The following is a 13649-nucleotide window of genomic DNA, read 5'->3' as shown; positions in this document are numbered from 1 at the left end:
TTAGGCTGTACAATGTTGCACTTGGCAGCTGTGTTGTCGAGTGTTCAAGTCGGTGAAAATGGGTATTAGCAATATCGAAGTACAGATGATGTCATTGCGAACGAAATTAGATGTGAGGCTTCAGCATAGTTGGAAAGACAAGCCATACATGTTTGTAAAGCATACAGTGGACCGAGACCCGCATGCATAAGCGAAGTTCGGCTAGCGTCAGGGTATGACTACACTGATATGTAGAATTGCGATAGAAATACTTTTAAGTAGCGTACTGTACTCGATGCCCAGGTAAAATCCATGGCTGTGTTAGCTAACTTTAAAACAGGCAATCTGTATGTATCGAGACTAAAAGAAGACATGCCGACAAAAATTAAACCCTTCTTCTCGCCGCATTGATACAGAGAAACGCACATTATAATTGTCAGTATTGCGGGGAAAAAATTCATGCGCCAAAACAACCTATCCTACAAGAAGCCGAACTTTTACGCTGACTTGAAAATACGAAACCCCACCACCTAGTATCCAACTCCAACCTCACCTGGAAAACTGGCCCAGAATTCTTGGGTAGCATTCATCATCATGGCCTCGAGCTCCTCGTTTGTCAGGTCAAAGGAATCAAGGTTGAAAGTCTCGTCTGCTTCAAGAGGTGGAACTGCTGGTGGTGTGTTCCAGGACACATTGGGAGTGTAACTGCTGGGCGTAGCGGCCGTGGTAGGCATTGGGCTGCTCTGCGAGGGGTTTGTAAGGTTTGCGATTATGGGTTTGCGCTGGCGATGGGGTTAGCAGAGTTTGTAGAATGATTCAGGGGAGCTCACATGAATCTGATGATCCGTGGGCGAGTGGACCGAGGGAGCCAAAGGAGACTCATGAACTCTAGAAGATTCACTTGGCTTCTGTACTGGTGATGGCTGCAGCGCGCCGTAGTCAATCATGGCGTGGCGGAGAGCTTGGCGTTCTTCTGGAGACGCTGGGCCATCCTGGCCCAACACGGAGCGGTAGTAGGCTTGCATGCGCCTGATGGTGTCAAACTTGAGGGTTTGTTAGCATGCATTCAATTGCCATTATAGCATATACTTGCCCATGTTTCAGCCATTGGCCATTGTGTCTTCATCTCCTTGAGGAAGTTGCAGCCTTGGATGACGCTCTTTCGAGCCTTTTCCTGCCAGCGAGGGTCGTCGTCACCACTGGGGAAGTTGAAAGAGTACAGCATGGCGCCGACGGCAGTGTAAATGGTGAAGCCGACCCAAGGGACTAGTCCGCGGAGGAAATAGACACCGAACGTGCGCATCTCCTCGAGCATGTCGAGGACCATGACGGCGTCCTTGAACAGCTCTCTCCGGGAAGACCTCTCCCACTTTTTCCACATGTCGCGATGTTCATCGTAGGCGTTGTGCTTCTCCTCGGCACCAGCGCCATTCTGATGGGGGCCGAGAACGGGCAGATAGGCGCGATGCAAGAACATGTAGCTCATAAAGTGGATGCAGTGCATGTAACAGTAGGCTTGGCCTTGCTCAACGGCATTGTGACTGTGAATGGTAAAGAGATCGTACTGGAGGCGCTGGGGCAGGGACGACTTCCAGCCCTCGAGCTCGTAGATGAGCTGTTGGAACTGCGACGATGAGGACCAGGGGAGCTCCGTCTTCAGGTCCTCGTTGCAAGCCCAGCGGGCGACCTTGCCCCAGATGTTTGCGGCGCGCATGCTGTAGCCAATGATGCCGATTTCGCCAATGGGCAGGGCCACAGGGGGTGTGCGCTTCGTGTTGTCGAGCTGGGGGGTGCACTTGGGCTCGCCAAAGACAAAGTCCTCGCGCTCGCAGGGCAGCTGGATGGACATGTCTGCGGCGGTCAATGACCTCTTACGGCCCTTACCGCCGCTCAGCAACGAGTCCATGAGGAAGCAGGTCCAGGCAGTGCGGCGGCGGACCTCTGCCTCGATGAACTCCTCGCGGGTCGGGACGCGGTTGCGGGGGATGCCCGTCTCGCGGGTCAGGTCCATGACTTCGACGAGGCGGATGGCCATGCCAAGGTAGATCCAGGCGCGTCTGCCATTGCCGGCGCCCCAGTCATGGCCAGTGAGCATGAGGAGGGCCTGGACGCGGCTGATGGAGGGCGTCTCGAGGTCCTGCTGCAGAATCTGGCGGGCATGGGCGGCGTAGGCATTGCTGGCCTCAGTCTGGGTGCGGAAGGGCGGGGGAGGGTCTTTGACGAAGCTACCAGGGGAAGGGAGGGAGAGTCAGCAGTGTGCTCGTGTTGGTGTTGGGTGAGGCAGGCAGGCAGTCAGGCAGGCAGGGCGGACATACCGGATGGCGAGCGCCAGCATCGCCCAGGCCATCCATGGCTCGAGGGTGCGGTCGCGGATGCGCAGCAGCAGCGTGGGGGTATGGTGGAAGCTCCACTTGTAGGAGCAGCGCAGGTAGCTGTTCTTGACCTCGTCGGTCAGCAGGTCGAAGGGATCGAGGCCGTCGAGCAGGGCAGCAGCAGATGCCGCCGTCGGCGAGGCCTGTGTAGCGGCAGCGATGCCGACCGGCACGGGTACGTCATTGCGGCGGCCCTGCTGGGGCGCGGCGAAGGAGGTGGAGTGGTGTGCATTTGCATGTGGCAGCGAGGGCGGCGTATCGCCTGCGTCTTCAGAGTGCCGTGGCCGTTTGGGCTTGCGGTGGATGGCACTCGTTCCGGGCGCTGCTCTCACGGTCAGTCAGAATCAGAAGACACTCACACACGCACACACGGCCCCAGCAGCCTCGCCACGGCCACCACCACCACAACAACAACCTACCTGGGAACTCGCACGCGTCGGCCCGCCCGCTCTGCTTGCATCTGTCGCACGGCGGCCGGTCCTCGTGGATGCACTTCTGCTTGGCCGACCGGCAGGACACACAGGCTACGGGATTGCGCATGTTGACGATGCTGAGGGCATGGCTCAGCAACGAGGACGACAAACGGCACCTTGACTGCCCACTGCCTGAGAGCCACCACGGACTCTGAGGCCTTATCCCGGCCGCCCGCCTTGCCTGCCCTGCCCTTGCCTGCCCTTGCCTGCCCCCTTTCCGCCCGTCGCTCCTCGTCTCTTCTCTCTTCGCGCCTTCATCATGGTCCTCGTCGTTGTAATCATTTTCATCACTTTCATCATTTTCATCATTTTTTCTCTTCTTCTTCTTTTTTGCCCTTTTTTTTAATTCCATTCCCTTCATCGCCTCTCGCCTCCCGCTCCTCCTCCACCGCCCCCTGGCCATCGACACTCACATGTTTCCTCTTCTGCCCTCTGCGCCGGCGTCCGGGCCTATGCTCTAGGCAAGGAACGGCGCTGTGTGCTGTGTTGGGGTTGATTGCGGGGTTTCCCTTACCCCAAATGCTTGGTTCCTCTCTTTGTCGTCGCAGTCTTGGGATAGCGCACAAGGTCGGCCCTCCCAATGTTTCTCCCCCCCCCGAGCCCTTGTCCGCGTCATTGACGAGCCACCTCCACCACAACACTCACATTGGCCTTTCTTCACGCCTGCATTGTGCACCTCCCGTCTTACACTGCCTGAACAATATCTTGTTTGCCTTGCTGCCCTTGTCAGCTGTCATCTTTCACGCGCTGCTCTTTGATTGCTGACCTGCACTGTGTCACAACACGGACCCACCCGCCAAGCCACTCGCTCTTTCCCCAAAACCATGTCTTGCCTTCACTCTCCACAAACTCGCTCCGTCCCTATCAATTTGTGCCTCCTATACCCGCCTCAGTATACCCAAAAACTAGTCTTTTCAACATATGAATCAAAATGACCGACCAAGCCTCTCCCACCCCTGACAGTGACGCCAGCATCGACACACATCAGATACATGAACTTCCCAGAACATCCATGAAGAGGAAGCGGCAAGACTCTCCCGATGACTCCACCTCCGTATGCTCTTTCCCCTAAAGCACCAGCCAGCTTACGCTTCACTAACCATAATCTCACAAAGCCTGACCCCGATTCCTCATCAGCTCCCTCCAAGAAGAGACGCCATGACAAGGACGAATATAACCCAAAGGTACTAGACGCACTCTTCACCCCCATCATCCTAATAACACTCACCAGTACATGGCTCGCTTGTGTTTTGAGGCACACATGTTGCGCCAACAAGAAGCTGGCATCACTGACTATACTTCGTATGCCCGACAAGACTATCAGCAAGACCTTACCTGCATGTTCACCTATGCACATGCCAAGGGGCAATTCAGAAAAGGTACGGCAGCTCGCCACTTGATCCCTCGTCTTGCAAACATCACCCCCCGATCCAGACATGACAAGATCGCACTGGTCGATGCGTTTCTCCAACACTACGAATCGGTCAAATGTGACCTGCTTTTCATCAAAGGTGCTATCACTGCTAATGCCCAGATCGACCTCGATGCCGTCACTGCTATACGTGACTGTCTCTCTGGTCTCCACTTGTCTTTGGCCAAAGGTGTCAAGTGGCGCACCATCATACCATACACGCCACTGCCCAAAGCCTGTCTTCCAATGGTGCGGGATTTCGTCGCGAGCTCCAAGCACTACCACTTTCTTGGTGATCTCACGCATACAGTCGTGGATATCGAGACCTGGCTTAACCCCCCACCCCCTTCCATAGAGCTTTCGGCCCATCAGAGGGCGTCAGTCATGGACACACTTCGGCAGGAGGGCGAGAGAGCCACTGCGAAGCCTCCACTAAACCCACCGCCTCAGAACGATGCCGATACAGAATCAATAGAGAAACTCCTAGAACAAGGCATGGAGCAGGTAAGTCGGGTGACAGAGAGAGTAGATCTGGTGACAGACAGGGTAGGTCTGTTGGCAGACAAGGTAGGTCTCTTGGAAGAGCAGCTCCAACAAGTCGAGACAGCACGCACGCTGATCACCCAAAACATCAGTGTGTTAGAGGCAACCTCTGCACAACAAAAGGCAGAAAACAGCTTGAAAGAGGAGAGATGGGTTGCAGTAGCATCCCAGATTCGGAAAGAATATTGCGAGCACATCGCCCGGCAAAACAGTGAAATCGAGCGAATAAAAATGGCTGTTGACGCTGAGTGTACAAGGTGCATCAACGTCACGGCAAACACCAGCCAGATTTTGGCAGAAACAACCGAACGGCTTAATGCAATGGCGAGTGTACTTGCTGGCAGCCACGTGCCAACTGCCGGCAGCTTCCCTGCACCTCAACCTTGGAACTTCCCAATGGACATAGATCAGAATTCTGACAGGATGGATATTAATGAGAAGTCCATCTCTAGTTCAGGTGGTTTTCCAGCCCCGAATCCATTCAACCCTGGGAATACTAACCCATTTGCCAACCATTCGGTTCAAGACACAACTGCACAACAGCATGCAAATCCGTACGGTTTCTTTAAAGAAGCTTGTCGTGACTTCAAACTGGGCACATGTAGACGAGGCAAGAAATGCCAGCTTCTCCATAAACCTTGCCGTCATTGGTTGAGTGGCAATTGCAAGTATCGGGAGAAGTGCAATAGAAGCCACGACCCCTTCTTCCTTGGGCAACGTGACGCTCAATCCCAACCCTCTCAATATTCCGAGGTAGACCTAATGAGTCTTGATGACTACCCACAGCAAGATCCGAACCCAATGACTGGACAGAGTCCATTCGGAAACATGCAGCCGCCGATACTGACGGAACATGCGCCTCCAATAGTGCCAAGTGGGCCAAAGGTGAGGTTCGCTCCCACCACGATGAACTCCGGTAAAAAGATTGCTCCCGTGCCTAACTTTTTTGATCCCAATTCGCACAAAGGTGGTCCTCAATTCAGTCAGTTGAGCGCCCCGTCAGGGTTCGGTCAAGGACCTTATCAGTCGGGCCAACAAAGAAAGCAGGCCTGTCAGAATTACTTGCGTGGTAGGTGCAATGAAGGCCGAAATTGCATGTATGCCCACAAACCGTGCCCATTCTTCGCCAAAGGCAGCTGTAGGTTTACAGATGAAACATGTAATAACAGCCATGACCCGCTTTTCTTCGCCCAAGACGATTCTAGCGATGGGTCACAAGGTGGTTTGCAACAATACCAGAATCAGCCTAAATCACAGACGAATCTCGGAAAACAATTGCATGGAATTCTCAAAGCCGCTAGCAAAAAGAACAAGCCGAGGATAGCCCCTACATCGAGTAAGCTTTGTAAGTGGCAAAGTACTCCCTTTGGTTGCACAAATGCTCGTTGTAAGTATGAGCATAACCCGCCAAAGCTGACCTTGGGACGAAGATAGAGTTGTGATTCTTTCTGAATCTCCTCGGCTTCATCTCTCGATCTTTCTCCCTCGCATTCATGACTTGAAGCACTATGACCTGTACCATCTCCATTTCTGTTTAGCGTTTACTCGATTGCATGTATTCTATAGACTGCCAAGTCGCACGTTAGAATCTTTGTTCATAGACCAATTGCTCTTAACTTATCGAATACTATTTGAAGCACATTTCAAGATTCTCTTCAGCAACCGTTCATGATTTGCACAGTGTCTCTTTACATTTTTGTTACTCAGTCTCAGCCACTTTCCCACCCCCAACCTAACAAAGCCACACTTCCACCCCAACCCACGAACAAAGACTCAGCCTCGTTTTACAAACATCTTTATATCTTAAACCCCTCCTTTGTCCCAAACACCCCAAACATCCCTCCAAACCATCAAAAAAACCCAAAAAGCTCCCGCTCAAATCTCCGAAAACAAAATCCACACACACACAAAATGGACCCAACAACACCACCACCCTCCCACCTCCTCCATTCCATACGCCAAAACTGGTCAATCCCCCCATCAGACCCCCACCTCATCCCGCCCTCCCTTCTTGCCAACCTGCCCCCAACACACCTCTCGACCACCCTGCTCACCGCCATACACCGCCTCTCCACCCTGACCCTCGGCCAGCGCGAGCGGGCGTATAACCTGTTAAATACGTATTTTCAAGCGAGGATGCGCGAGAGAGGCGGTGCAGCTGGAATGCTGGAAGTGGGGGATGTGGAGAAGGCGTGTGGGAGTGCGCGGAAGATGAGCTGTGTTGGGTTGACGGGTGAGGCTCAGAGGGATCGTGCCGACTCTGTCTACTTGTACGCATCTGAACGAGAGCAGAATGGAGAGGGTGTGCGGAATTCGATTGAGGACATGGCAGCAAGGGAAGAGGTGCAGGCGCAGGGGTATTTGATGCAGAAGCGACGGGTGGAGCTGGCGCCGATTGTTACGGCCCAGAGTGGCATATCTGCGGTTGCGGAGGCGGAGGCGGAAGGGGCGGTGCTGAGTAGTTTTACGCCGTTGTTTAGACGGTTGAGGGATGAGCTTGGGAGTGCGGGTGTGAGTGCGAGTGTGGAGTTTGGGTTGGATGGACAGCAGCAGCAGGGGAGGGAAGTGGCAGAGGGTGAGGGAAGTGGAAGTTGGGGTGCAAAGACGGATCTGAGTGCGGCACAGCGTGCTGTGCACGAGTTTAATGTCAGGAGGTTGGAGATGGAGGGGAAGAAGAGGGAGTATGAAGATGCGGTTTGGAGGTTTGAAGAGGCGAGGTGGATGTTGGAGGGGGTGAGGGAGGGGGTAATATCTAATAGATGAAGGGGGGGGGGGGGGGATTGGATGTGTGTATGTGCTGCATTTGTTAAGAATAATGTTAAATATGGTTTGTGATTGGGTAATAGAGGATGAATATCAGCCCCAAACTATCTCGTAGTTCCTGTTTCGAAAGATAAAAGTTTGATTTAGCAAGGATGAAACTTACTGTCTACTCTATATACTGCCCAATGAGTGAAATGTCTAATTCTTGAAGAAGATAGCTTATGTCTTTACTAGCAAGTACAAAGGTCCTTTTCACTAGGACCAGTCTCCATCTTCCTCAACAACCCTGCCTTGCTCTTGAGCTTCAAGAAATTCCGTCACGGTCCACTGTTTGAAAGTATGCCCTGGTACGAGATTTGTATTCTTAAACTCAGTTCTCCAGAGCAAATGGTCTGCGCAAGCTTGGAAGTTGTCGTAAGCGTACCCCACGGGGTCGTGACGCAAAAGCCATTGCCCAGTGAAATTCCCAATGCTTTCTGGGTTCTCCTCAGCGTTGGCAGAATCGGAGGTATGGAACTTCTGGCGATTCTTGAAGCCCATCTTTTGGGCGCATGCAACACGCTCAAATCTATTACATTTAGTACTATATAAAAATATCTGTAGTAGAAATAGGGACTCGATGGCCTACCTTAGCTTGTTGTGAACTCGATTGGCAAGAGGTATTTCTTGCTTCCCGGCCATCTGCAGACAAGCTGCAAGCGAGAAACCATCCTCCATGGCCATACTAGCACCGCTTGCAGAGCTGGGCAAGAACGTGTGTGCGGAATCACCAATCTGAACTACGCGTCCCTTTGGTGAAACCCACTTTGGTTGCGGGTTGCGCCACATCAACTGCCAGTCAATGCACGAATTACCTGGCGTAAATTTGATAATCTCTTTCACGAACGGTGACCATGTCTCCACGAATGGTAATGCATCGTCTGCTGAGGTAGTCCACCACCAATCTTCCTTTGCATGCCCGGTATCCTATAAATATGTTAGCATTAGAAAAAGAAAGGAAATCATAAGCTAGATCTCAAGGGGGTGACATTACTTTGTGGGTCAAGGCCCAGGAAATACGATGCGGCATTTTCGTTATTACGCCGTGAGCATTCGGTCCAAAATGTAGCTCCATCCTGGTTTCAGCCCCATTGAAGTATTCTGCAATGATGGGGTTCTTCATAGCGTCGCTAGTAGGAAAATCTGCCCTGTAAATTGCATACCCTGAGCTGACGGGCTTCTCGAACTTGTCGAGAATCAACTTCCATGACCTCGATCCAACACCGTCGGCTGCGACAACTACGTCTGCAGTCAATTTGCGACCGTCTGACAGAACCACAACCCCGGCATCATCAGTCTCCATGTACTCAGCGGCATGAGTTGAGTATTGAGTCTCGATCCCTAAATCTTTCGCGTATTGCGCAAGCTCGATGTGCATACCAAGTCGATTAACAGCTAGAGAGGGAAGCTCTGGAGTTCCAAGTGGAAAATTGCCCAGACTCTTTCCATTATGCTGGAACAAATGGATTTCAGAGGGTTGGACTGTGTGTTTAAGCACCTTCTCTAAAAAGCCTGGCCATGCCTTGAAGTCCTTGTGAATTGGCGCCTGGATTATCATGGCTTCACCTATTGTGCGAATTCAGTTAGACTTGTTTTGCAAGCGGCTATTAGGAGCTTACCAAAGTCTTCAAGCTTGGGTCGCTTCTCGATGATTTGGACATCATGGCCTTGTCGATATGCTTCAATTGCAAATGTCAAGCCTCCCAATCCAGAGCCTACTACCAGCACAGACATTCCCGTAGGGGGTTTGCGCTGCATAGTCGATGCTGCTGTTTTAGGCTGAGGAACTGTCATTGTAAATGTAGTGATAGTGCGCGTTGTGATGGTGTGTAGTGATGTATCAAAAAACAATATTCAATTCTGGTGCCACAATAAGGTTTTTATATAACTAGAAAATATCATCAGATCTAATGTATGAATCATTGAACATATCCGAATACGATCCAAGTATCAGTGCATGAATTATGAAACCGGTGAAATTCATCGCAAGATGTATCCATTACTATTACGCGGAATCCGAAATAGGAAGATCCGCGTGGCCAAAAATAACCAGAAGTACTTGATTCATTACGATGGAATCCTTCTTGTTGTTTGTGACAACTTGCCATCTGGCTATTGTTCCGAAAAGCCCCTGATTCTGTTTGATATAAGATGTGAATTCTGATGAAAATAATAATAAATTTGTGTGGTAAGCATAAATCATGTCAACTGAGGGACCCTTTGATACGTAAACTCTCCGACCTATTCTCAGCATCATTCGGGACTAGGCCATCCCCTTGGGTCTTACGACGACCTTTGATCATCCGGAGAGAGAAGGAAAATTATTTAAAAAAATACAATGATGTGACTTATTTGGGAAAGCAAAGCGTCGCATGTGTGACATCGGCGGCCAACAATATCCGACATGTTTAGTTGGGACGGCGTACTTGTCCACAGCCATTAGCTGATACCAGCTCACTCCTGGTTTAAGTCCGTGTAATCGGATCCGAGACTTGGCTTGGACCGATCGTTTTTGTCATGAGCCTGGTTCCTTGGCCGACTTATGACAAGGATCACTACGTACTAGTTTGTAGTACTATTTAGTAACTAGACCCACCACACCGTGCACGAGACGTCTGTCCTGCACGCGCGGCCTCATCAGGACAACCTCATAAATATGGCCATAGACTCGCGCTACAGAATTATCATCGCCGTACTCTAGCGTCTTAAGTCTATCAGGCCTTGACATATAGATCCATCTATAGAGATTGAGTTGGAATCATGATTGCGCGGCTGCGCCGTGAGGTTTGAAGTGGTGAGCCTTCACGACCTTCCTCAGGTGCCTTACTACCCCGAGGACTCACGATAGGCTTCCTTTTCTTCAATAGCTTTTATAGAAGCCTTGAAACTCCTTCTATTCATTTTTTAGAGGTTTTGATGGATTTTGAAGTCATGTAGCCTGGTGAGATACGATCCTCGAAGCCTTTTCAATAGTCTTTTTCTCCTCCCTCTGCCCCATCAGGCTCGCTGCAAGCCTCGTCTACCGCCTCTGATCCTTATCCTTCACCTTAGCCTACCTTATCTCATCACGTTCCCTCAATGTTTCAGATTTTCTGAGTTGTAGCTATTCCTCCACCTTTCATGGTCACATACGATCGCGCGTCCCCCTCACCTTCCTGGCAGCACCACGATATTGCTCTGCCTCTGTAAATGCAGAAGCTGGCCTCAACTTCTACGCGTTCTCTCGTTGTTTAGAGCGGTACGCAGGTCATTATCTTCATATTCAGCAAGCATGACTGTGGCTTGAATACTCAGCCCCAGGCTGCTCCTGCTATGAGTTGTTGGTCTAGCATTCGCTTAGCCTGGTCGCATGCACTGCCTCGCCAGGCAGCCTTGACCGTAGCCCATCTTGATCCCTCTCCATCTAGTTCTCTTCATTACCAATACACCTTGCTATTCTCGATACTGTCTACGTTGTTTACGCTTGGATTTCAGAGAGTAGGCCAATGCCACTAATGCCATGAGACTCCTTCATTTCAACGCGCTGGGAAAGCCCGTCTTAACAGATTTCTACGGCAAGACAATTCCGCCTTACGCCATTCTGTCGCACAGATGGACCGATTCTGAAGTTTTGATTAAGGACATAAGAGACGGAACCTACGGCACGAAGGAACAAGGCAATCGAAAGCTTGAATTTTATGCCCACAAAGCAGCGCATGACGATTTACAGTACTTCTAGATCGATACATATTATATCAACAAGTAGAATAACAAAGAACGCTCGAATGCGATCAACTCGATATTTAAGTAGTATAAACGCGCCACACGGTGCTACGTCTTCTCATTAGACGTGTCAGTGTCAGCTATAACAGAGCCAGTCCAGCGCAGCGACTAGGAAGCATTACTTCAGAGAAGCAAATGGTTTACCAGGGGATGGACACTCCAAGAACTAATTGCACCAGTATCAGTCGAGTTCTTCTCAGTTAAAGGACACCGCATAGGCGATAAAGCATCACTTAGCCAGTTACTGCACGATATAACTAGCATCCCGCTCTCGGCACTACATAACGATCCTTTGGATAAATTCAGTATATCTAAGCGAAGAAGATGGGTCAACGGCCGCAAAACAAAGGAGGAGGAAGATATCGTGTACTGCCTGTTTAGGATTCTTGGTGTCTCTATGCCTACCGCGTATGGCGAAGGAAAGGAGAGTGCAGTAATTAGACTGCAGACTGAACTAGAAGAAGCTAGTGATGTACCATCGATTATTCCGTTCGCCCAAAACCCCCGATTTGTCGGCCGAGAGGAACAGCTCGCTGAGCTAGAAGCAAAGCTCTTCACCAACGAACAAACTACCACTACTGCAATAGCGATTGTTGGACCTGGGGGAACGGGCAAGTCTCAGCTCGCACTTGAGATTGCACACAGAATGAAGCGAAACAGCAAGAACTGCTCAGTTTTCTGGATAAACGCGACTGATACAGATAGTCTCTACCACTCATGCGCAAGGGTTGCGCAGAAACTCAATATCACTGGGTGGGACGATGCTCAGGTCGACATGAAGAAACTTGCAAAACGCTGCGTGGAAGATATCAGTACACGGCAGTGTTTGCTGATTTTCGACAACATCGAAAAAACCGCTCTGCTATCTAGCGAGTTGTCCACAACAGAAGCCGCAAACCCAGTGGCCGACTTTCTTCCACAGGGCAAGCTGTGCTCCATTATCTTTACTACCAAAGACAGCGACACAGCTCAAGCTCTCGCTCCACAAAACCTCATAGAAATGCGAGCATTAACACCCGATACCGCGTTGAGGATGTTGCAGATCCGCTTAGCAAGGCCACTCTCGACCACTGAACAAGAGGTAGCTCAATGTTTGCTAAGAGAACTGTCATATCTCCCTCTAGCAATCATTCAAGCAATAGCCTGTATAAGTGCGAGCGGGATGACATTGCAGGAGTACCGACTACAACTAGACGGTTTCAAAGGTCCCGCTCTCGAAGATAGTGATGACTCTTCTAAGGGTGAGCTGCAGGAATCTAACAGGAGAGATCCTATTGCTGCTACGCTATATCTTTCCGTCGGCCAACTTTTCCATAGGCATGAGCTAGCTGAACAATATCTATGTGTCGCTGCATGTTTAGACCGGAAAGATATTTCACTTGATATCCTAGAGGCAAATCTAACACGAAAAAGAGAAGATGCAATCAGGATACTAGACAAGTATGCGCTCATCATCAGACGACCTGCTGATTCTGCGCTGGATCTTCATCGACCAGTCTATCAAGCTCTACGCAACCTGCTGCAAAGGGAAGAAAAGCTTGAAGAGTGCATTAAAGTCGCTATTGCAAAACTACTTTTTGTATTTCCAAACGGTGACTACATAAACAGAAGTAAATGGAGACGATTACTTCCGCATACTCAGAGCGCTCTATCACATATTTGGACAGATGTTGATGAAAAAAATAGACTGCTTCTCGCAGAGAGATGTGCTACGACTCTACGTATTGACGGAAGATATAGGGAGGCAGAAAAGCTACAAGTCCAAGTGGTAGAGGCGAGGAGATTGCTTGGAGAAGAGCATCTTGACACCCTGAGGGCTATGAACGACCTATCTTGGACGTACAAGAAACAAGGGCGATTGCTAGAGGCAGAAGAGCTAGTGGTAAAAGCGATGCATGCGGCAAGAAGAATTTATAGTAACGAGCATCCTAATGCGCTAGCTATCATACATAATCCAGCGTTGGCACACTTCACTCAGGGTCGGTATAAAGAGGCAGAGAGGCTACAAGTTCAGGTACTTGAGGCGAATAAGAAAGTGTATGGCAAAGAGCATCCCGATACGCTAAAAACCATGAGCACCCTAGCGGGAACATACCATTGTCAAGGGCGATGGGCAGAAGCAGAAGAGCTAGAAGTACAAGTAATGCATGCGTCCAGAAGAGTTCTCGGCAACGCAGACTATGATACGCTAGTTATCACACATAATCTAGCGTTAACGTGTTTCACCACCGAGCGCCGCACCCCACCGAGCGCCGCAGTTCCCCCACTAAAACAACGTCGCAATACTTCTTACGCAACACCACCACA

At 50.4% G+C, this 13649-nt stretch overlaps 5 protein-coding genes across 5 annotated transcripts; 3 read left to right on the top strand and 2 right to left on the bottom strand.

Moving 5' to 3' along the window:
* Window positions 1-509: 509 nt before the first annotated feature.
* On the bottom strand, window positions 510-2891 carry COCCADRAFT_39271 (uncharacterized protein; the record flags this gene model as incomplete). The annotated part of the gene is made up of 5 exons (XM_007716996.1): window positions 510-761; window positions 810-1022; window positions 1073-2204; window positions 2295-2673; window positions 2771-2891. 5 exons carry the CDS (start codon window positions 2889-2891, stop codon window positions 510-512), a joined length of 2097 nt encoding a protein of 698 aa, XP_007715186.1.
* Window positions 2892-4058: 1167 nt separating this feature from the next.
* COCCADRAFT_60761 (uncharacterized protein) lies at window positions 4059-4583 on the top strand (the record flags this gene model as incomplete). Its single annotated transcript, XM_007716995.1, has 1 exon — window positions 4059-4583. A coding segment is annotated over one exon (525 nt), but the record flags the coding sequence as incomplete, so codon positions are not given.
* A 2106-nt stretch (window positions 4584-6689) lies between these two features.
* Window positions 6690-7541, top strand: COCCADRAFT_103773 (uncharacterized protein; the record flags this gene model as incomplete). The annotated part of the gene is made up of 1 exon (XM_007716994.1): window positions 6690-7541. One exon carries the CDS (start codon window positions 6690-6692, stop codon window positions 7539-7541), a length of 852 nt encoding a protein of 283 aa, XP_007715184.1.
* A 255-nt stretch (window positions 7542-7796) lies between these two features.
* On the bottom strand, window positions 7797-9374 carry COCCADRAFT_28607 (uncharacterized protein; the record flags this gene model as incomplete). Its single annotated transcript, XM_007716988.1, has 4 exons — window positions 7797-8109; window positions 8170-8507; window positions 8575-9146; window positions 9200-9374. 4 exons carry the CDS (start codon window positions 9372-9374, stop codon window positions 7797-7799), a joined length of 1398 nt encoding a protein of 465 aa, XP_007715178.1.
* A 1705-nt stretch (window positions 9375-11079) lies between these two features.
* Window positions 11080-13114, top strand: COCCADRAFT_39267 (uncharacterized protein; the record flags this gene model as incomplete). The annotated part of the gene is made up of 3 exons (XM_007716993.1): window positions 11080-11288; window positions 11475-12887; window positions 13045-13114. The coding sequence occupies 3 exons, from the start codon at window positions 11080-11082 to the stop codon at window positions 13112-13114; spliced, it is 1692 nt and encodes a 563-aa protein (XP_007715183.1).
* Window positions 13115-13649: the final 535 nt, after the last annotated feature.

This window comes from Bipolaris zeicola (genome assembly GCF_000523435.1).
Source record: "Bipolaris zeicola 26-R-13 unplaced genomic scaffold scaffold_161, whole genome shotgun sequence".
NCBI classification, from domain to species: Eukaryota; Fungi; Ascomycota; class Dothideomycetes; order Pleosporales; family Pleosporaceae; genus Bipolaris; species Bipolaris zeicola.
This window is presented reverse-complemented; position numbering and strand designations above follow the sequence as displayed.